Below are 21,081 nucleotides of genomic sequence, written 5' to 3'. Positions count from 1 at the left end.
CATACGTGTATAATGTGGGATTTTCATGTACCAAACTGGACCAACGTCAAACTCTTAACGTTTTCGATTTTTTTAAAAACAATAATCTTACGATATTTCTTATAGACGAAGTTGATACATTTGCGATGAAAAATATAAAATTCCGACGATCCTGACCGCAGGGAATATTTCTAATCGATTGTTACCTCCGAATTCGAGATCGCATCGTCAAAGTTTTTCAAACCCAAATAGTTACTCAAAGAAGAACAACAAAAAAAAGTCGTCCAGAAATTTACGTGCTTGAAACAAAGGGGAACGGATGTCGAAAACGATAAAAAACGATATTCCAAAAAAGTTCGATGTTTTCGGTTTTGATTCAATGAAACACAATAAAATAAAATCCAACAGCTTATTACAGCTCCAATAATGGCTATAACATGCGTCTTGCGAATTTGAACATAACTAAGAAAAGCTCATTCAGTGTATACTTCGAAGTGGTACATTTGTAATAATTCTTCTGAATTTTCATCGATACATCATGAGCAATTTTGTCCGTATTGCGATTCAAGAGGATCATCAGAAAAAAAACTGTTGCAATTGCCAGCAGCAAGAAAATTGAAGAAAATAGATAAAAACAGTTTGCCGTTCCCTTCGTAGTTTATCATTGTTTGAAAATTTCACTTACTGCCGCCTTTTACAATTCTCCTAATCAATTCATCACCGGTACAACCGTACAATTATATTATACATGATACATGTACTAATATAACCAGCGTTTAAAATTTGCCTATACATGTAAAACAGGCTTTCGTCCATCTTCGCACGTACACAACACACCCAATAAAAATACACACTCAGCAGACACATACCTAGGCATAGATGCAGGGTATATGTATAAATACACGACGATGATGCGATAGGTGGGGGTCGCAGGGGGTTGGGGGGGGGGGGGGCAGGGAAGGAGCAACGGCAGCATCCAGGGATCACTGACCTAGTAATATCTGGCTCGACCTTCGCAGGAGTAAACAGTGCGCGGCATGCTTATGTACTTGGCTTAGTGGCGTCTGCTGTTACGTCACAGACATAACTCGGTCGCCCGAAGAGAAGAGGAGAGGAGAGGAGAGAAGAGAAGAGGAGAGAAACGGAACTGGTGGAGTTTCCCGACGAAGGTGGAGGAAGGGCGAGTCGGCCTTCGGAGAGAGAGAGAGAGAGACAGAGTGGCGGACGTGTTTGCAAAGAGAGAAACGTTCGTCGGCGGGGGAAGGGGTGGAGGCGGGAGGCCCGCCGACGAGCATCGAAAGGTCACGTCACGTGAAACACGGACGAACCGATGTGAACCGGTACGTGTATGCAACGTAACCGCGTGTTACGCGAAGCGCACACATCCGACTTCCAGCGTCCAGACTGCACGCGTGCGTGATACGAGCGTCTCTCTCTCTCTCTTTCTCTCTCTCTCTCTGTTCCTCTGTGCGTAAAGTGCAACACGTGTCACGAGACGCAACTGTACGTACGTGGGAAATCCTCTCCCTCCCCCCTCCCCCGCCCCTCCACCGTCCGCCCCCCACGACCCTCGACGGTTCTTCTCCTTTTGCTCTTACTCTCGCTCTCCCTCTCATTCCCATTCCCTTTTACCGCCCCCTTCCCCCCCCCCCCCCCCGGCCCCTCTTTTCGTCACCCGACGATCCGACGCCCCCGCAATGTTGTTCTTTCGTCTCGCTCTGACTCACCCGGTTTACATGTAGATATGTAATAGGTATGTAACAACTTTGCGGTTTATGGTACAAACGGTATTAGGTAGTTGTTGGGTACATCCAGTACAACGTCGTGCACGGGTATATACTTTGAACGCGGGCAAAACCGAAAGTTTTGGAACTTCTGGTTTTCTTCTTTTTTTTTTTTTTTTTTTTGTGCAAAAGTGCACCCTGATCCGCGATCTAAGTGATGAGAAAATTCTTTCCTCGCTTTTCATTCCTCAAATCGTATAATCGAACTATATATCTAATTTGCGCGACAATATCGAAAATCGAATGGTTATTCGAAGAAAATTGTCTCCCCGGCGGAGGGTTGATAAGTTTTTGAACGAAAAATTAATCTCGGGTGGTGAAAAACGTCGGAAAAATCTCGGTAGATTCCGATGAGTAGAAAATTGAAGAAGATAAAAAAAAGGGCCCTTGTTTAGAAGTGTTTTTAAGAAACGGGCTATCTTTTCTTTCCATTTTATACTCATCGATGCCAGTTTTCATATGTTTTTCACTCCCCTGGATTAATTTTCCATCCAAAAACTTATTGACCCTCCGGCGGGAAAAGAATGTTCATCAGAAAGGTCATTTATTTTTCAAAATTTGTCGCGCATGTTAGAATAGCTCGTTATCCAATTGAGAAAAAAAAAAAAATCTCAATATTTAGAACTCAGGGAACATTTTTGCACGAAAAAATCTGAAGTCCCAGAACTTTCGGGTTCACCTGCGTTCAAACTACCCGTGATTGTCGTTATTCTCGGTTCAATAGATTCTAGATTCAACGTAAGATGGAATTTTGATAGTTGAGGAGTTAAGAATACAAGTGTAAGTCAGTTTGACCTAATTTTTACATGATAAAGGAATTCCCATCTGGAATTATTGGAGATTCTTGTTTCAGAAAAATGATAATATTTTGTAAAAATATTAAGTTTATATTGAATGCTGTTTGATATCGATGGAATGACCGAAAATTGAACATTCCTTAGATTTATTTTAACGTCAAATTGAGAAACAAACTTTCACATTTGTGAATAATCGAATTCTTCGAATCTTTGGAACCGCATCTCACGCCGATTACTCATGCGCGAATGCCTGTTCACTATTCGTCGAAACTGATTCGACTTCGTAATAGATGAAGGGATTTACCTTCATTACCTTCGCCTGAATTTATTTGTTACAGATGCCACGTGATGACGAAAGTTTCGATGATTTTTAGACGCGTTGATTCAATCTAAACGAATTTAATCCGTATTCTGCGGAAAGTAAGAAACCTCTCGCGCCTCGGTCTGTGTGATTCACTTTCGAGTGAATATTGGTATTGCTAAATTACTTTCAAATCTGGGAGAAATGTTCGACGTCATTTTTAACGGAAACACTTTAGCGAACACAATACCTACTAAAAAAGAAATTGCGAGAATTGAGATCCATCATATTCCATATGTAAAGGGGTGTAAAATGTGTAACATATTTCAAGGTAACTCAATAAAATAAGCTGAGAACTTTACAAACTTCCAACCAATATTAACGTTTTTCTCAATTCTAATCTCTGAATTAATTCAAAATTAGCCCGGCGTTCCGCCAAGTTTCTATATCATGGTTCCGATATAAATAACCTGTAACGTATATATGCGTATATTTATTATACTTTATATCCACAAACCCAGAAAAAAATTCCTCATTTCTGTTTACTTTCACCTGCTGGAAATAACGGGGCAATCTTTCTTGGAAACTTCTAAACCGTGTACCAATTGTATTTTAAAAAATGGATTGCCCGCATGTTACTAGAGGGTGATTTAACATTATTTTAGTGAAAGTTTTTTTTCAGCAAAGGTCATGATCACAAAGTCATCACTTCTACCAATACAATTTTCGAATTTGATATTGCGTCCGATTATTTGTCCAACATCAAACTAATGAAGCCAAAATAAATTCCTTACGGAAAAGCTCGTATGCCGGATTGCCTATAGCAAATGGGAAAGTGAGATTTGTCGCTTTCGAGGAGGAATATAAGGATGGCCACTCGGCCAAAAACAATCAATGCATCGATTAATCAAGTTGAAAAAAATAATCGAACATTACTCGATTCAATCCGCGAAAATTAATGGAATGTTCGATTTTTCCATAATTTTTTAAAAGAATGTATCTGAAAACAAGTTTCGACAATTTCGGTATGTAATCTTAACAGTGGAAAAGTTTTTTGATAGTCTATAGTATAATTAAAAATATTTTTAAATTTTAGGCAAAAATATTCATTTATTTTTCGACTATTATATTAAATAACAATCGAACCGTTAATCGCGTAAAATAATATTGCTTTTTCATACAACATTCCAAAATGTTTTGCCCAGTGAACTCAAGAATAACATCATATCTGTGTGTGATGAAGTCCCTGGGGGTGAACTTCATGAGAGTAATAAGAAAAACCGATTGTGGGGGAAAATAATAGAGTTGGTCGGTTAATCGGGTTGCGAAATAATCGATTATATAAACATCCTTAGGAAGAAACGTATCCAAAATTTCGTGGTATCAAGAGTCTATTAAGACCTAGAGCCAGCTTAATAAGACCGAGTTGTCGGTTTTCTTAAAAATTGAAGGACGACAGAGGGCGAAATCGCCACTAATAAAGTTTTCGCCATCCATTTATACACGAAATCATAGGCAAAAAACTCGGCGTCTCGATACTTTCAAAGATCGTACACGAAGCTTACCGATCGCTCGATGTTTCCAGATTGTAGGATCTGCCGAATCAGCCCTCCTGGTCGACTCCTAGACGTCACAGGCTTCGTCAGCTACGAACTACGACGTTGCAATCTAGAGCCACTAGTTTCTCACACTTGAGCACGCACATGCCTGTCGCAAATTAAAAATAACGATTACACAGTGTCGAAGGGTTTGCATTTGTTGCTTCCATCGTATGCACGCAAGTTTTACCAGAAACGACTTCACATCGCATATACACATATTATGCAAAGAAGAATTGGACAAGGGCTTTTGTACTCACGTGTGTATGTCGTAATTATGGCGATTCTGCATCACTTATTACACTTATTACACTTATTACACTCGAAATAATCGCGAACGTTCGTCGACACATGATTTTTGTCCGAATATACCGCAAATCTAAATGAATTCAGTAAGTCGGCGGTGTAAGACAGTAACGGTCAAATCGCGATCGTCGTTTGTTGATGAGCGTTGAAAAAAAATTCGTCACGTACATACCGCGTGAAAACGAACCTCTGGGTGACTTGGAAATGTTTATTTGACGATCACTTACCGTGGTCAACCGCAGGGATCGAGTTAATTACGAAGAACCATTAAATTAAGAACAAATTCGGCACTCAGGACGCGAGATAATCGTAAACACATTCGAACTCTTCGGCGTGCCAGATTTCTGTTAGTACTCTGAAGGTAGCGCTGCAGCAACGAGACTTGCGCGGCAAACGAAACTCGAACACCGCGCTCTCTGACGTGGTTTTTCGAACTAATTCTCGACAACGGCAGTATGTCGGTAACGTATTGACAAAAGTGGGGCCGTGTATCCGTGGTGTTATTCACTATCGACAAAAGAAGTGAACATAAATTATCTACCGATAGTCGTTTTCCTATTGTAAATTAGATAAAAAACTCTGTTTTCTTTTATTAATTACCCACATTTACGCGTCAAAAAGCTTGGGTGCTCTGGTTGACATTCGATCGAAGAATTCAACACGACTGTCAGTCTAAATTTTAGCAACGGTTTTAACCCGTGAGTACCCTGAAGTTGACGCTATAGCGGTGATGCTTGTGTGGTAAGCTGAAAACGCTGTGGCTGCAGATCTATTTATCAGACGTGGTCAAATTTTTCGTTCGATAAAACAAAGCCACCGAGAGACGCGGTAAACTTTCTCAAAACCATTACCTTGAACCTAGCCACGAATTAATTGTCAGCCTCAGCCAATGATAAAGAGATGAGCTGTTCTCTTTCATCGCGAATCCATATTTCAAACCGTGAAACGCGTGTTTCCTCGTTTTCGATGCCTTGTATGTAAACAATTCACGATTATTACCACACTGCGCAAGAAACACGAAGACAAGGTAAGTTAGAAGAACATTTGAGAATAAATTGTACGGTCTATGCGTAACAGCATTGACTAAATTCATTCTGTTTCGTCAATTTGTCAATTTCTAGATCTCGATTTCCAGCACAAAGCAATTACCGTGCCCCCGACTCGACCGGCCTTTGCTTGCTGTTGACAATGCTCCGAACTTCATCGCACCAAATAGATCGGAACTCAAGTAACGGCTGCCAAAAACTATAAACGAACTGAATGCACTGAGAATCAAAAATGAACAAGAAATTGAAATTGAACAACTTGACTGCCTCGCCGAGATACACAAGGTCGATGAAAAAACCACAGATCGTAGAACCTGTGAGCGGCTCGACAGCGACATCCTCGGAAAACACCACTTCACAATATTTTTTAAACAAATTAACAGAGAAAAAATTACAAGCAGACACCCGCGAAGTGTTGGTCAAAAAACACAAAAATCCGATTAAAGTGGAATATGAATCAGAGCCTGATGATGAGAGAAAAGCCGGAGAAGCAGCATTGCTGCAAACAGAGATTGTGAAGTCTGAAATGGATGAAAAATGGGAGCCCGCTGACTGGCGAGTCATCTTGGATAACATCCTTGAGATGAGAAAGAATCACACAGCTCCCGTCGATTCGATGGGCTGCCACATGTGTTCAGATCCGAACGCAAACCCATCTGATGCTAGATTCCAGGTTCTTGTCGCTCTGATGCTCAGTAGCCAGACCAAAGACGAAGTAACCCATGCCGCGATGAAGAAACTGAAATCTCATGGCTGCACGCCTGGAAATATCAAAATCACCTCAAAGGAAACACTCGGGCAGCTGATTTATCCCGTCGGTTTTTGGAGGGTGAGTATTAAAACTTTTCTGGTTGTTGATTTCATTTTTTCAATCCATGCCAAATAGATTTAATGACTTGAATTCTGGTCACTGGCTCTTTTTCACTTTTTCTTATCATTTTCATTCAGTTGCACAAATTATTTTAGAGAGTAAAAAGATTTTCAAGATTAACGAGATTGAAGAGTAGTTTGAGGGAACAGACGAAATGAAAAAAAGTTTCCTAGATTTTCTCAAGTCCTATGCGACATAATTTTCTTCTCAAGATGACTTTCAACCCTTTTCTTCTTACATGGTTTCAGCGAAAAGCTGAGTATATAAAAAAGACTACAGATATACTGTTACAACAATATGGTGGAGACATACCAAAGACAGTAGAAGGCTTGTGCAAGCTGCCTGGAGTTGGTCCGAAGATGGCTCACCTCTGCATGCAGGTTGCGTGGGGTGAAGCTTCTGGGATTGGAGTGGATACGCACGTTCACCGAATATCAAATCGTCTCGGCTGGGTGAGAAAGCCAACAAAAACACCGGAACAGACTAGAGTGCAGCTGCAATCGTGGTTACCTAAAGAGAAGTGGGTCGAGGTGAATTACATTTTGGTCGGATTTGGTCAAGAGATTTGTCTACCCGTGCGGCCAAAGTGCTCAGATTGTTTGAACGTCAATATTTGTCCTTACGGTAAGAAGAACCACCAGACTTAATTTTGCTTTCAAATCTTGTTACAAGTAATTACTTGTCTTAATTTGGTCTATTTGATACCGTTGAGTTTTCAATTTTTATATGTGGAAGCTCGTCATTTTTTTTTTTTAATTGCAAAATACGGTTGCCCACCTGAGAATTGGGTATTCTATTTCTCATTGGTATAATTTGAGACGATAATAAACTCAATTGATGAGGAATTTCCGAGAAGAAGAAAGGTAGTCAATCTGAGTAACAGATGTGGTCCGAGATGTCCTTAATGCGTTTTCCGTTAGACATTCTACCTAGCTAGTATTATTTTTGTTTCATTTATATGTTACCGCAGCTTAGTAGAATTAAATTATTTTATGAGAGCAGAGAATTATTATATAACGTGGGTATTTATTTATATAAGAAAAAATCTAAGCCTTTTATTACGATTGAAAAATGCGAATATCGTTATATTATCGATCTATACATATATACAGAAGATTTTAAATTTGCGAGACATTGTTTAAAGACTATCAGGTGATTACTCCAATCCGCAATTTTATCCACACTATTAGGTGGATAACGAGTCTATGCCTCGAGTATCGCCTCGCGTGGTTCTCGCCCGGGTTCCTTGAGGTTTGGGTATAACTTAGCCTTAAAACCGTCGCTGTTTAATCTCCCATGAAAGTCGGGCTTTCTTTCCTTAGAGGCGCTCCGTTGTAGCCAAATGTCGAGTAGAGTTTTGGGTGCGTAAAACGTTCCCTTGTGCATCTGTTTTCCCAAAGAAGAGCCGGTGCACGGTGGCGGCGACATGGGAGAGTCTGTTGTCGCGCGGATAACACTTGCTCGAGCCATTACATCCTCCTTGCCAAGTCTGTGAATAAAAATAAGTAAAGATGAATGAGAAAAGAAAAAAAAAAAAATCAAAAATAGCAAATGGAGAACTGTGAACGAAACAGTCGAACCAATTATTTCAAATTCTCAACAGAAGGAATTAATTCTCACCCGTCAAGCTCTCGCAGCGCCTGGTCGAGCTCGACCTTGTCCTTGTCGTCCTTATTGCGAACTTCAAGTAGACAGTTTAGAACCTCTGTGTGCGATGCAGACTGATTTGAGTGACTCTTAAGAAAAGTTTCCAGCTCGACCCACAAAAGTCTATAATGTTCCTCGCGCCTTACGCCTCCCTTTCCTCCCCGGCCTCCACCTATACTGGGCAAAGGTAGTGCCTCGTGTTTAGCTTCCAGCTGAAGGAGGCTGAAGATTACCTGCTTGCACTGAAGCACCTCGTCTGTGGTTAATTCTTCTTTCATCATGAGCTCTGAGAGGGGATCTACGAGCTGTAGGGAGCCAAATTTATGATTAGATGAATTTGTGGTAGAAGGTTGTAACAACTACAGATATATTGCTCGGCCAGTGTTTACCTGTTTCAAGTTGAACATGAGCGTGCTGGATATCGTGATTGGCCAATATCTGGTATGCCGTTCTAGTCTGGACCGCATTTTAGCTGCTGGACTTTGGAGTTCGTCGGTTGAATTCCGTTTCAGGGGAACGAGCATATTGTTTCGCATGAGAGTGCCGAAATCCTTCAAGAGGATCGTAACAATTGTATAAAAAGTCTCGAATCACGTACGAATTTACAAAGCAGCAAAAATACAAGTCACTCACCGTTATTCTGTAGTCAGTAACACGGCCCCCGCACCCTTCGCTGATGGAAGGGGGATCCTCAAGGACACTTCTGGCGGTTGACAAAGTGTGGATGAATATTTCACCGCCATGCGCAGCGAGGAGGTGGGATATCGTCTTGCCACCGCTTTTCCTCGCCATTTCGAGCATCACGGATCGACCGTTCAGCAGGAAATTGATCAGGCACGACGACGGCCGGCTGTTTATGTCGACCGGCGTTATTCTGTGCATCGCTGTACAGTTCTGCATCTCCGAAGCGCTACAGCCACGAGGTGTGCACCACTTCAAAGTAACCGTTTCGTACTCCGAGACTTCGTCGAGTTTCATGAACGTTTTTATTAACACCGATTCTTGGGGATTACCTGGGAATACGGTCAAGATAATGCAAATTTCTAGCGTGATTTTGTTTTGGCCGGTTTTAGCAATTTTTTGCTATTCTACCTTTCATTATTGCCGCGTGCGCAGCCGAAGCGTGAAATATTTCAACATCGTAATTTGCGGAGCTGCTCGCATTCTGCTCCTCCTTCATAGGGATTCCAGTCACAGTGGTGCTCGCTAGATCGTAGTGCGAAAGTATCAGGTGAGACAGTTTCGAGTGCAACTTTGGAGCCTTTATCGAGTGCACTTCCATTGTTAGCAGAGGCGATACCTGCGCAGTGGAATAGAATGTTAATTCACATGGGCTGATTAGGCACGTTCGTAAAGCGAAGTACCTAACGTATTTTATGTTACAAAAAAAAGTCACCTCGCTAACAAAAAAATTATTTGTTATTTCAAAAACACGTTCCATCACTTACACAACCGTTGCTGACAATTTGCAACTGTCGTTTTCAATTTAGATCTACCTGTTTCTCTTTAGGTATCATTTGCCACTTGGATATTTTTCGAATATGACAGTTCACCCCGGTCTCTTCTGTTCGTCACATTTAACAAACTAAACTGAGTTATTGAGGATTAGATAAGCTATCATTTGATCATGCCCAATGCAAAAAAGCTAGCTTTTTTGTTCATCCAGATAACTTAATTATGATTCTATTGTACAATTATTAGCACCTTCTTCGCATTCAAACATAACTTCACACGTGAAAGATTCACTTTAGTTTGAATAATTTTTCTGAAAAGCCTTATTCGTTATAGAAAGTTTACCTCTCGTGGCAGTTGATTCGTTACTTGACAGTCCGAAGTTGATACAGGAAAAATGTTGAGGATGACCAGATGGCAGTGATGAATTGGTATAAGACTGCAAACGTCGAAAATAAAATGTCGTTAAACGATTTTCAAGATTTCAAAATCAGTATAGAAAAAATCTCAAAGAAACTTACTGATCAGATGCTGCGGCATTTTGGTTCTGTTGAATGAGCTGGCTTAGAAATATATTCTCCAAGCTCTTCATGTTCGCGTCATCTCTTGCACTTGTTATGCATATCACTCTACCACTGTTCAAAACTTTGCTCGCGTTTTCCGTCAGAGACGTTCTTTTCTCGTGCTGAATATCTGAGCACTCTGTCAGGACCTCAATTGCCACACGCAATCCATGTATCACAGAAAAATCTATACCCGATTGTCGGGCCGGTGGCGGAACCCCGACTATGGCCATCCCGTTTACAACCTTTCGGGGAAAAAATAGGTTTGACTAATTTGAAGGAACCCAAACTATGGAATTTTAGAGATAGGTGAAACTATTTGTAAAATTTGAATTTTATTAAGTAAAAAAAATTGTTTTCTGACGTTTCAAGCCACAAAATTCTCAATCATCAATATCTAGTATTCATATTATAATTAAGAAATTTAAATATGAATCAATATTTTTTATCGATAAACATGAATCACTTAAGAATAGCAAAATTTTGTGGACAGTCAGGGCAGACTATTTAGACAAAAACGAAAATATTTAGATAATCTAAAAAGAGTAGTTGTTTTTCATTCTGGTATGTTCTCTCTTGCTGATTTTCAAGATAGTCTTTCTCACAATTCCCAAGCAACTTACATGGGACAAATTTTGTTGCGATGGGCTCCAGGTGTTCAGAATATGCGCAGCCTCGTCGCTGACGACAAATCTGACCTGATTTTTAGAAACAGGAAACAGAAAATGATTACATTGGATCATCATAAAAATTCACAGTATTTGTTTCAAATTTTAATTCTGGGTAATAAAATACCCCATTACCAATTTGCCACTAGGGAACAAGTCCCAGACTATCCTGCAGTATTCCATGGAGGATTCTACACTTGTTGTCCATAGCGACTTGCAGATGGGTGCTAAAGGGATCAGATTCTGTCCCCGGCTCTTCAAGCAGTCAAATTCTAATGGACTGTCGGTCGATATACCGAAGTATGGAGTATGATCAAGCACAAAAACAGTTTTGTGATTGTTTGGATACATTTTTAGGTCTCTTTGATTTATCAAAGACTTATTCCATTAAGGGTGCTCTTATCGCAACGGCAGAAATAAATTTATTTCTGTTTCTGGATTGAGTCACATTTTCAAATTTAGAAGCATCATTGCGCAATCATCAGTTATGATTGAAAATTGTAATGAAAAATTGATGCGTCTCGTAATAGCATCGTCTTTGATCGATTACTTTCTTATTTCTGAGATAAACAAACTGCGTTTCGAGGTTAGAATTGTTTATTGAATGACAACTTCGGTTTGAAAATCAGTTTTTGACCTACTGCGTATTGTTTCTTCACAATTCTGGGTACAGTAAGAATGTAAAATGTTTGTTTCATTTACTCTTTGTTAAATGTCAATATTTTTCGACTCTTAAATCTATCGAGTTTAATATTTAGGTAACCGTATTTGAGGTTAAGTTGAGATGAAGCTGTTCAGTACCTAAAGTCGGTATTTTAACTAAGCGACATGGATATTGAGTCCTGCTATTGGCTCAATTTTTACGATATGGCACGATGGGAGTGGTTGCTGATTTTGAGCTAATGATGTCGCTCCAATTTGCATGTAGCTGCAGTGAAAAGAAACCCTAATGTTTCATGGAAATATAATACATGAAATCCTAATTTTCTCAACTAAAGTAGAATAATTCACAAAAACAGATTAAGCATTTTCGTTTCATAGAAATTTTTATTCGGATAAGAATATTTGTTTTCTTAACATTAACTTGAATATGATAAAACTTAAAATATCGTGTAGGGGAAGTATAGAATAAAATTGTGGATTTTCTTCCGTCAACAGACAAGCCTGTAGGATATATATCGCCCGGCAGTTTCAGATGGTCTGATAATTTTGACGACCTGTCCACGCTTTAGGCCAAAGTAACGGGCAACTGGGTCGCCGGCTTGTATGCGCATGAGCATATTCTCCTTGAGCTTGTATCTTGAGAGCAATTCTTGCTTTTCTTCAGGTGTCATAACAACATGCTCGGGAACCAGTTCGTGCTCAGTTATGTTTATCAGTAATTCAGACTCGAGAAATTGTTCTAGTATGTACTTTGGTGCCATGTCGACTAGCGACTGTTTAGCTGAAGGTGTCATTCCCTGCTGAACGACGATAGTTGCTCTGAAAGACATGAAGACGACATGCAATTAAATGATACAAAGCAGGCCATAAGATACATATGCTTTTTGTTCCATCAATCCGTATTCCCATTACCTGTGAATTTTTTCTTCTTGCATGCGCTGGCAGTATGTCTTGATTGTTTTTATGCCGATCTTGGGTTCGTCTGGAAAGAACACGAACAGCTGATCGGTCGGATCGTCGTTGTGGGCGACAAGTACGATAAGATCGCTTCTTGCAGGTCTTTTCTCACTTGGTTTGTCCCCGAATTGTTCTTTGAATTGTTCCAGGGTTTGATCGAGCTCGTCCTGCGTTACGAGATAACCTCTGTCGTGGCATAATTGCATCACGGTCTTTCTTATCCTCCACAATTTGTACGTCTCAGCCTCGTCGTCCATTGAAAATTAATTTCTGCTTAGATTGGTACTTTGAACGATGATTTTCTGCCTATTTTTATCAATCTTCTGCAGTATTAGTCGCGTTTTTGTGGTTAATCAAACGTCAAACAGTCCTTGGTGCACTGAACGCGTGGTTCGTGATTCGAGAGATGCGATATATCGATGTTCACTTCTCGCAGAAATGTGCCAACGGTCTATATCGATAACCACAACTATCGATCAATTTTGAATTGCCGTATTTTGCATCGATGAACGTTTTAAGTAATGAAAAATAAGCGAAAATAAGGAATTAAAATCAATCGAATAAAGCACCGTATTATTACACGACTTATACATCGCAAGGTTATAATAATTCACTCTGAAATTCAGTAGTCAATTAGCGGTGTGGATTGTAAGAACGTTCCATTTTTTGAATTTAATTTGAATCCTGTCGATATATTATCGATAATCGGATATGCGTCGAAACTCGAAAGCGCTGCAGAGTTGTCCGTTAGCTGCAAGATGGACGATGATCTTCGAGAGAGATCACAAATGATGAGAATTTGCGCATTGAGGTGCGGCAACGGGAAATAATTTTAAACGGTATCTGGGCACACCAGTTTTTCACATTTGACTCAAGTTTTTGAGTCTTCTGCTCACGTTCAACTGGCACGAAGAGGATTGATGAAATGTCATGCAACGCGTGTCAAACAAAATTCACCTTCTTTACTCGAGAGGTAATTATAAAAATTCGTACTATCAATTCCACTCTTGCATATCGACCGAGTGATTCATACTTTGATTATACAATTACGCAATATTTGTTTAGAGTTATTTCGTTCTCTTCTTTTTTTACCCCCAAATTCCTTATTCTATTGTTATTGTTTATTAGCATGCACAGCAACAAGTTACAAAAACTTGACACAAAATTTGCCATATTCATATCAATACTTTTCAATGTTTCTTCCAGCATGGTTGTCCAAGTTGCCATTTTTCCTATTGCGCCAAGTGTCTCAGGTACAAATTTGACCTGCCAGATATTGGCAGCACAAAAATATGCGGCAAGTGCTATTATCGGTTGAAAGACGGGGTGGAGAACAAGGCAGAGGAGAAGGTTCAGTCTGAAAATTTAAAACCTCAACTCTCAACACCGTCTGAGGGACAACCGTTGTCCGTCGAACAAGTTGCTCCAATAGATATTACTCAGAAGTACGCAATTGGAGATGAAGAGATGGAATAACTTATTTCAGTGTCATTTGTTCAATCACTACATCTTCAATGATAAACATTCATTAATCTTTCCAAAACTGCACAGATTAAATTCGCTTGAAAATCCGTCCAAACCACCGATTGTTTTGTACAAAAAGGAGATCGGACGATGGGATCGCCTGAAGTCTGGACTAGATCCAGCGGATCAGAATATGGTTGATCGACTTAGGAAATTGAAAGATGAGGACAAACCTGTGCCTCAAACTAGCTTGGAGGAGATTAGAAGAAGGCTTGCTCTGCTCAAGGATCAAGACCCTAATAATCCTGTTCCTCAAACTAATGTGAGCTGAAATTAAATACATTGCAATTGTATATTTGTATGCTAGTTCAACTAGCTCATTGACTTTTGTTGCTCCCAAATTTGCCACTCCTCTTCAAGATCCATTCAGTGGATACGAGGTCGGATGAACAAAAGACTGCAGATTTGATAAATGAGTATTTGGAGGAACTTAAGCTGTCTTCGGATGTAAATTCGGATGCACAGATCGAGGACAGGCTTGCCAGATTGAGAGGAATAGATCCTGCGCAAATTCGCAAGGTCAGTATTGAATAATGGCGAAGAATCTTTCAAGATCACAACTTGCTGATATTCATGGTTTATTCCTCTGCTCTGTTTTCAATCAGAACAAACCTGAGGACATTGAGGAAGATGAGCAAACAGCCACCAAAAGAATTCTTAAAAAAGCTTTGGATGAGGCCGCGATAGAGTCGAAATTTGCCGAACTAGATGACCTAGAGCCTATGGATACTGATGTAAGTGCAGCAGCGCTTGATTTGTATATCAAATCTGTTGTGATTTTTAATTTTAAACAGCCAGCTGAAGAGGAAGAAGAGTTACCCTGGTGTACAATTTGCAATGAAGATGCGCAGCTCCGCTGCACGGGATGCGACGGTGATTTGTACTGTACATCGTGCTTTCGGGAAGGGCATGACTCGTTTGAAATGGTCGATCATCAGAGTGTGCCTTTTACGCCACGGAAAAAAGTCAAAAAAGTTGATGATTGATGGATTAATTCGCTAAAAATATCGGTATTACTGGTACTTTGCAATTTACATGCAAGAGATATTGGTTTTCTCAAATTATTTCAAGCTTTCTTACGCATAGAAAAATATTCTAATCATCACATAGACTCAACTACCAGCTTTTGACTTACGATTCGTAAACAGTTGTGCAATTGATCTAAGGTATTAAAAAAAATTATACGCATATATTTATATAAATACACATAATTATATTTATATAATTTTATACATATGTGTTTTAACACTTTTTCAATGTAGTTTTTATTTTTGCTTCTGCTATTCGCGGTTGCAATGAAGTACACATACCTTTTATTTGCATATTTATTTATACATATGTATACATAATGTGATATCTGTGACATCAGTTTTTAGGATAGTTGCCTGTATTTTCAAGAATATATTATGTTTTAACCTCTATCCGATATCCGTGTTACAAAATTTAGAATTAACGTTGCCCAGAAATATTTCGGCAGGCAACTCAATATGCAGTCGCGTGTGCCTAGTACCTGTTTGCAAAGTTCTTTCAAAATTGAAAGTTGAGCTTTCTTTCAACAGGGGTTGAATAAAAGTCGGCAGTATAAGAATTTTACTTCCTGGAAAATCAGAGTGACTATAAGCATATGCATGTCATTTTGTACAGCAAATATTTCGCACACAATTAACGATCATGCTTGTGTGGTGACAAATCGTCGTTACGGACCCTGCGTTGTTCGGCGTTGATACCAGTATCCTTCCATCGATGATTCGAAACAAACTCTGAGTCATTCCAGTACTGAACTTCGCCGTCAGCACAGAGTCCATAAATGGTAGACGTCGCTACCAAGGTGGAGGAGGTGATCCAAAACACGATCCTCCATTCCAACAAGGTCTGATTAGGTGTGAGAACGCCTACCGCGTAGGGTGCCAGGATCCCGGCAAGAGCGCCGCTTCCGTTTACGATGGCGGTTAGGGTTCCAGAGTAGTTTGGACTCAGGTCTAAGGGATTGACCATGATGCCGGGATAGAACGATCCCATGAACCCTATGCCGACCGTGAAGAACACGACGGCCATAACGCGGTCGCATTCGGCATATGAGGCAGCGAGGACGAATATCGCCGGAAAGAGGGATCCGCTTACTGTGCAAATCTTCCGGACGTTGGTCCTCGACATTTTGCCAGCTTCTATGAGCCAATCAGCGAGCCAAGAGGATGCTATGCCATCGAGCCAGATAACGGCGAAAGGAAGTGAGGTCAGAAGCCCGTTCGCCTGTATCGAGAACTTGAGGACATCGTTCATGTACTTTGGGAGGTCGGTCAGTACCATGTAAAAACCCCAGGAGAAGCCCATTTCACCAGCAATCAGAGCCCAGACCGGAGCCGAGGTCAGAATCTGCCGCCACGGGGTTGGTCCGGTCTTCTTGTGCGTGTGTTCCATCGTCATTTCGTGCAGGTACGTCCGTTCCGCTTCCGTTATGAACGGATGGACGTTCGGCTCGCTGTAGCACAACAAGATCCACGCCAAGAACCAGAGGACTCCCATCCCGCCGTAGACGTAGAACACCATCGGCCAGCCGATCGAGGAGTAGCGTATCAGGAACCCGGAGAGAACCGTTCCCAGGACACATCCGACCTCCATTCCCGACGCTGCCACTGTAACGAGCTTGGATCTCTCCTGCGGTGGCGCCCATTGGGCTATTAGGACGCTGATCGCTGGAACTGTCGATCCCTGGCTGACCCCAGTCAGGAAACGGAACACTATCAGACCTGTTGCCTCGTAATATTTGACTACCAATGGTGTCAGCAGGGTCAGTATAGCTGTTGACAGTACCGCGATGCCTAGTGTGTACTTTCCTCCAAATCTGTCGGCCAGTATTCCGCCTGGTACACTTGTGATCAGGTAGCCCCAGTAGAAACTCGACAGAATTATGCCCTGAAATATTATTTCATCCATCGCGAAAAAGGGTAAACTTTTTGCCACATCGCAGTCTGATTTTGAACAGACTTAATTAATGTCATGTTTGCAGTGTTTTGGGCTCGAGGGGTTAATCACTCATCGATTTGATGTTCACCTGATTTCAAGATTACAAGGATTTCAAAAGATTTCAAGCGATATCCGGAAAAGTGTAAACCAGATTTAACGAGTGATTAACCCCTCGTGTGGGCCCTTCTATGCTTTCTTATGGTATAAAATCCCGATCTTCTAGTCTTCTGACCTGCGTGTATTCGTCCCATTCGTAAGTGCCATCTTTACTTTCACTGCTTGTAATATTCGATGAGGTGAAATTAGCTGAAGGACAAGACTCGTATGAAATGTCATTCTTCGAAGCTTCTGTGGTGGCTACCATCTCAGTGATTGCCAGAGACAGGCAAATTCTCATTGTGTAGACGTTCATCATTCCAAAACATCCCATTACCGTGAGTACCCATCGCTGGGGTATTCTTGCACCTGCAAAATCGTCGCTTATATCCAACAGGTAGATAATCGTTGTCAATTGTTGTTTGTATCTCTCCGTATGCAACTGATTACCACTGACGGCACATCACCTAATTTCTACTGAACTAAGAATGAAAGGGAAATTTGAAGTGCATCTTTACTGTTACCTTCTTTCTATTTCCGTGACAATGGTTACTGACAGAGCATTTATCACGTATGAGTGTTTACTGATTCATTCGTCCAAGGTATTTGGAGCAGTGTGAACTATCTTGATTACAAGATTTTTAAACCTATATTATAAGAGTCAGGTGTCGATAGTTGTTGGATTGATTGATCTGAGTCACAAGGTAAAGTCTGGGTAGTTTGGATTTCATCGTCTAATCTTTCCACTTAAAATGCAGTCGTGCGTTTAACATCGTGAAAAATGATGTTAAACTGCAATTCGACAATGATTCGATTGTGACTTTTAATATTTATATTATTTTCTATTGTAAATCTAGAAATTTTTAAATTCCTGCCTACATTAAAAGTTCTACATTAAAAATTCTGTTATAAAAATCCGTGCTGAAAATCTGCCGAGAGAAATCGTAGATATATTATGTTTGGAATTCGGATTTTCTCTACATCGATTTATATAACTTATGTTTTCTGGGAAAGATATTTAAATTTTTTTTAATCGAGCCGAGAGTATTTTTCAAATTCGAAATATGTATATAGATACACTATAGCTGTACTATAATTTTATGACTTACAACAAATTTTCCACGTGGAGAACATCTTTGAGGAATCAATGAATCGAGGACATTTTTAACTGGAAACTCACACTCGATAATTTATTGAAGAAAGACAAGATTGAAAAAGTAAATGAAAAGATAAATAATTAACTGCTAACTGAGATCTGATGTTTGTTACACTCTTCGCAGTCGCTGGAATGATTCTGGTATGTTTTATCTTTGGACATAACTTCCTCGTATGGTATACGGTCTGTGTGAATAAGATATCATTTTCAAATTTTTCACTTGACGAACAAAACATTAACTTATCATCGTCGGCAATTATTACTTTATTTGTACAAGATGCACATCTGTTAAATCTTAAAGTAAACCGATGAGTTCAAAATAGAATACATATTCGTATGATCGGTTGAATGATTAAAAATAAGGTGTATAAGAAAAAATAGAAAAACCTAACGGGTTGAACAGTTTAATAAAAGAAGATGGAAATTACAAGTTGGATCATCCACATCAGATGGTATCTGTACTAACTCGTTGAACTTGAGTAGCGGTCTGTTGACGTTTCCGAAAGTCAGGATCATTCCAGTACTGGACCTCGCCGCTGGCCCACAAACCGTAAATAAATACCGCTACAAAGTTGGCTATAAATGTGATCCAGAACACGATTCTCCACTCGGAGAACGTCTGATTTGGCGTTAGAATGCCGACCGCATACGGAGCCACGACCCCGACGATAGCTGCAACGCCGTTAGTGATCCCCATCAGGGTGCCAGAGTAGTTTGGGCTGAGGTCAAGGGCGTTGACCATCACGCTGCAGAATATAGGACCCATCATGCCTACCCCGATTGTAAAGAGGATTGTGACGACGATGCGGTCGCAGCCTGCGTACGAGGCGGCGATTATGCATACTGCCGAGGTCGCTAAAGCGAATGACGCGAATATTTTTCGGACATTCGTCCTCGAGAGTCTCTCCGTTTTTATCAGCCAGTCTGCGAGCCAGGATGAAGAAATACTGACCAAGAAAAGTACAAGGTACGGCAGAGCGGACAGTAATCCGTTCGATTGTACGGAGAATTTCAGTACGCTGCTCATGTACTTCGGAAGGTCGGTTAGCATCGTGTAGTAACCCCACATCCAGCCTGCTTTAGCAACCAGAAGAGCCCACAGTGGTACCGAGGTCACAATGTGCCTCCAGGGTATCGGTGCAACATCCTTGTGCATGTGCTCACGCATCGTTTCGCCTAGGCGTTTCCTTTCCTCGTCAGAAATGAACGGATGGTCATCTGGATTGTTGTGGCAGAGAAAAATCCAGGCAAGAAACCAGACTAGACTCACGCTACCGAAAACGTAGAAGACTATCGGCCAGCCAATCGATGAATTTTGTATCAACACTCCGGATAGCCCATTACCGAGCATTGTTCCCACCTTCATTCCTGCCATTGCTAAAGCTCCCATCATACTTCTCTCTTCGGGTGGAGCCCAATGAGCTAAGAGGACATTTACAGCGGGTAGAACCATTCCTTCACCCATCCCAATCAGAAACCGAAGGACTACTAATCCCGGTGCGTCGAAAGCCTCGACAACCACTGGTGTCAACAGAGTGAATATCGCCGTCGATAAGATGCCGAAACCCAAGACGTGCTTTCCTCCAAACTTATCAGCCAACATTCCACACGGAAGTTGACTGATTACATGCCCCCAGTAGAAACTCGATAAGATGATTCCCTGAAGAATAATGATTAGTAAAGTTTTAGGCATAAAGTAAGTGTACCAGTTACTGACCCGTCCCAATTATTGACCTTTGTTGATTGTACCTGTTTGATCCTTAGTACTAAAATTACCAAAAAATAAATTTTTAGTATCCAACCCTCGAGCAGTTGGTTTAAGTCGTCGAGAAACTCACAATTTGTGCCTTAACTTATAATTATGGTAAATAAAAGGGTCAATAATTGGGTCTAAACGTGTCAATAACTGGTACACTTACTTACCTTACCTTACCCATGGTTGAGTGAGACAGTTTACTCAATTTTCACCTGTGTGTATTCTGTCCATTCGTGTGCACCGCCACTACTTCCAGTCGAGGATGTTGACGACTCAGTTGCTGGGCAAACTTCGTCTGAACTGGTATGACTCGACGACTGATTCGTGGCTGTGACCATCTCCGTGATTGCGATAGACAGACAAATCCTCATCGTATATCCATTCATAATCGCAAAACACGTCATCACTGCCAGTATCCATCGCTGTGGTATGCACGCACCTGAATAAAAGCGAAGAATTAGGATAGATACCCTTGTATACTATATTCTGATAACTTCTACACATTTTGAAGATAATTTCGTGCACAAGCAGGAAGAAAAATGAGATATGATTTCAAATTACAACAAATTTTCCACGAGGATAACATCGGTCTCGAATGTCGTTATAATTTCGGTAAATTTTACAATTTTAACCGACTCACTGCGTGATGAGACGGAGCTCGACTCCAATAATATCTGAGTGGGTAAAAGTACAATTGTACATTGCAGGTTAATGGTCTCGGATCTTATCTTAAGCTATAATTTTTTCTGAATACAGTGCTCGTAAAAAACGTATATGCATCTGATTAACTTGTTGTTAATTTGACCAAATCTTATATTGTTTTATCTAAATGACCGATAACTAATCCTCGCTGTGATGTACCGTAATCAGGTAATATGAAAGAGATTAAGAGTAATCCCCTAAAGTGGAAGGTTATCTGCCCTCACAATCCTGGCAGTTAATGGTAGTCGCTG

General features: G+C 40.6%; 7 protein-coding genes across 8 annotated transcripts in view; 2 read left to right on the top strand and 5 right to left on the bottom strand.

Moving 5' to 3' along the window:
* drk (growth factor receptor-bound protein 2 drk) overlaps window positions 1-5,086 on the bottom strand; it is a 37,659-nt gene extending 32,573 nt beyond the window's left edge. Inside the window, exons 1-2 of the mRNA XM_046634864.2 lie at window positions 4,720-5,086; window positions 4,427-4,568 (exon numbers count right to left, since the gene is read on the bottom strand). The gene's annotated coding sequence lies outside the window, so the exon portion shown is untranslated. The remainder of the gene's footprint in view (window positions 1-4,426; window positions 4,569-4,719) is intronic.
* Window positions 5,087-5,227: 141 nt separating this feature from the next.
* LOC124223129 (endonuclease III-like protein 1) overlaps window positions 5,228-21,081 on the top strand; it is a 38,751-nt gene continuing 22,897 nt past the window's right edge. The window contains exons 1-3 of one of the 2 annotated variants that reach the window (XM_069137846.1): window positions 5,228-5,792; window positions 5,901-6,640; window positions 6,931-7,306. In XM_069137846.1, the coding sequence (XP_068993947.1) occupies window positions 6,044-6,640; window positions 6,931-7,306 (973 nt within the window). In that variant the 5' untranslated portion in view covers window positions 5,228-5,792; window positions 5,901-6,043. Of the gene's footprint in view, window positions 5,793-5,886; window positions 6,641-6,930; window positions 7,307-21,081 lie in introns of both variants that reach the window. The other variant, XM_046634858.2, reaches the window with a different exon arrangement.
* On the bottom strand, window positions 7,717-11,826 carry asun (integrator complex subunit 13 asun). Its single transcript, XM_046634844.2, has 9 exons — window positions 11,148-11,826; window positions 10,968-11,042; window positions 10,303-10,589; window positions 10,127-10,220; window positions 9,422-9,629; window positions 8,963-9,342; window positions 8,719-8,880; window positions 8,303-8,634; window positions 7,717-8,171 (listed from the first exon to the last, which is right to left on the bottom strand). The coding sequence occupies exons 1-9, from the start codon at window positions 11,361-11,363 to the stop codon at window positions 7,886-7,888; spliced, it is 2,040 nt and encodes a 679-aa protein (XP_046490800.1). The 5' UTR covers window positions 11,364-11,826; the 3' UTR covers window positions 7,717-7,885.
* Window positions 12,040-13,045, bottom strand: Rpb5 (DNA-directed RNA polymerases I, II, and III subunit Rpb5). Its single transcript, XM_046634865.1, has 2 exons — window positions 12,588-13,045; window positions 12,040-12,494 (listed from the first exon to the last, which is right to left on the bottom strand). The coding sequence occupies exons 1-2, from the start codon at window positions 12,887-12,889 to the stop codon at window positions 12,164-12,166; spliced, it is 633 nt and encodes a 210-aa protein (XP_046490821.1). The 5' UTR covers window positions 12,890-13,045; the 3' UTR covers window positions 12,040-12,163.
* LOC124223130 (abscission/NoCut checkpoint regulator) lies at window positions 13,363-15,577 on the top strand. Its single transcript, XM_046634859.2, has 6 exons — window positions 13,363-13,605; window positions 13,839-14,077; window positions 14,184-14,418; window positions 14,517-14,675; window positions 14,762-14,890; window positions 14,951-15,577. Exons 1-6 carry the CDS (start codon window positions 13,558-13,560, stop codon window positions 15,140-15,142), a joined length of 1,002 nt encoding a protein of 333 aa, XP_046490815.1. The 5' UTR covers window positions 13,363-13,557; the 3' UTR covers window positions 15,143-15,577.
* On the bottom strand, window positions 15,438-17,550 carry LOC124223123 (putative inorganic phosphate cotransporter). Its single transcript, XM_046634849.2, has 2 exons — window positions 17,353-17,550; window positions 15,438-17,069 (listed from the first exon to the last, which is right to left on the bottom strand). Exons 1-2 carry the CDS (start codon window positions 17,548-17,550, stop codon window positions 15,819-15,821), a joined length of 1,449 nt encoding a protein of 482 aa, XP_046490805.2. The 3' UTR covers window positions 15,438-15,818.
* Window positions 18,384-20,791, bottom strand: LOC124223127 (putative inorganic phosphate cotransporter). Its single transcript, XM_046634855.2, has 3 exons — window positions 20,690-20,791; window positions 20,341-20,567; window positions 18,384-20,032 (listed from the first exon to the last, which is right to left on the bottom strand). The coding sequence occupies exons 1-3, from the start codon at window positions 20,712-20,714 to the stop codon at window positions 18,818-18,820; spliced, it is 1,467 nt and encodes a 488-aa protein (XP_046490811.1). The 5' UTR covers window positions 20,715-20,791; the 3' UTR covers window positions 18,384-18,817.

This window comes from Neodiprion pinetum, chromosome 7 (genome assembly GCF_021155775.2).
Source record: "Neodiprion pinetum isolate iyNeoPine1 chromosome 7, iyNeoPine1.2, whole genome shotgun sequence".
In the NCBI taxonomy this organism is placed as follows: Eukaryota; Metazoa; Arthropoda; class Insecta; order Hymenoptera; family Diprionidae; genus Neodiprion; species Neodiprion pinetum.
This window is presented reverse-complemented; position numbering and strand designations above follow the sequence as displayed.

Excerpts from the sequence above, each read along its gene's own strand:
- asun (XM_046634844.2), bottom strand. The coding sequence starts at position 11,363 with ATGTATCCAAACAATCACAAAACTGTTTTTGTGCTTGATCATACTCCA. Across the intron at positions 10,221-10,302 it reads AATGCCGCAGCATCTGATCA|TCTTATACCAATTCATCACT; the intron begins GTAAGTTTCTTT and ends CGACGTTTGCAG. Across the intron at positions 9,630-10,126 it reads CGAATCAACTGCCACGAGAG|GTATCGCCTCTGCTAACAAT; the intron begins GTAAACTTTCTA and ends TCCACTGCGCAG.
- Rpb5 (XM_046634865.1), bottom strand. The coding sequence starts at position 12,889 with ATGGACGACGAGGCTGAGACGTACAAATTGTGGAGGATAAGAAAGACC. Across the intron at positions 12,495-12,587 it reads CAAGAAGAAAAAATTCACAG|AGCAACTATCGTCGTTCAGC; the intron begins GTAATGGGAATA and ends CATGTCTTTCAG.
- LOC124223130 (XM_046634859.2), top strand. The coding sequence starts at position 13,558 with ATGTCATGCAACGCGTGTCAAACAAAATTCACCTTCTTTACTCGAGAG. Across the intron at positions 14,419-14,516 it reads ATCCTGTTCCTCAAACTAAT|ATCCATTCAGTGGATACGAG; the intron begins GTGAGCTGAAAT and ends CTCCTCTTCAAG. Across the intron at positions 14,676-14,761 it reads ATCCTGCGCAAATTCGCAAG|AACAAACCTGAGGACATTGA; the intron begins GTCAGTATTGAA and ends GTTTTCAATCAG.
- LOC124223123 (XM_046634849.2), bottom strand. The coding sequence starts at position 17,550 with ATGGGATGTTTTGGAATGATGAACGTCTACACAATGAGAATTTGCCTG. Across the intron at positions 17,070-17,352 it reads AATGGGACGAATACACGCAG|GGCATAATTCTGTCGAGTTT; the intron begins GTCAGAAGACTA and ends ATAATATTTCAG.
- LOC124223127 (XM_046634855.2), bottom strand. The coding sequence starts at position 20,714 with ATGTTATCCTCGTGGAAAATTTGTT. Across the intron at positions 20,568-20,689 it reads ATCCTCGTGGAAAATTTGTT|GTGCGTGCATACCACAGCGA; the intron begins GTAATTTGAAAT and ends GCTTTTATTCAG. Across the intron at positions 20,033-20,340 it reads AATGGACAGAATACACACAG|GGAATCATCTTATCGAGTTT; the intron begins GTGAAAATTGAG and ends ATTATTCTTCAG.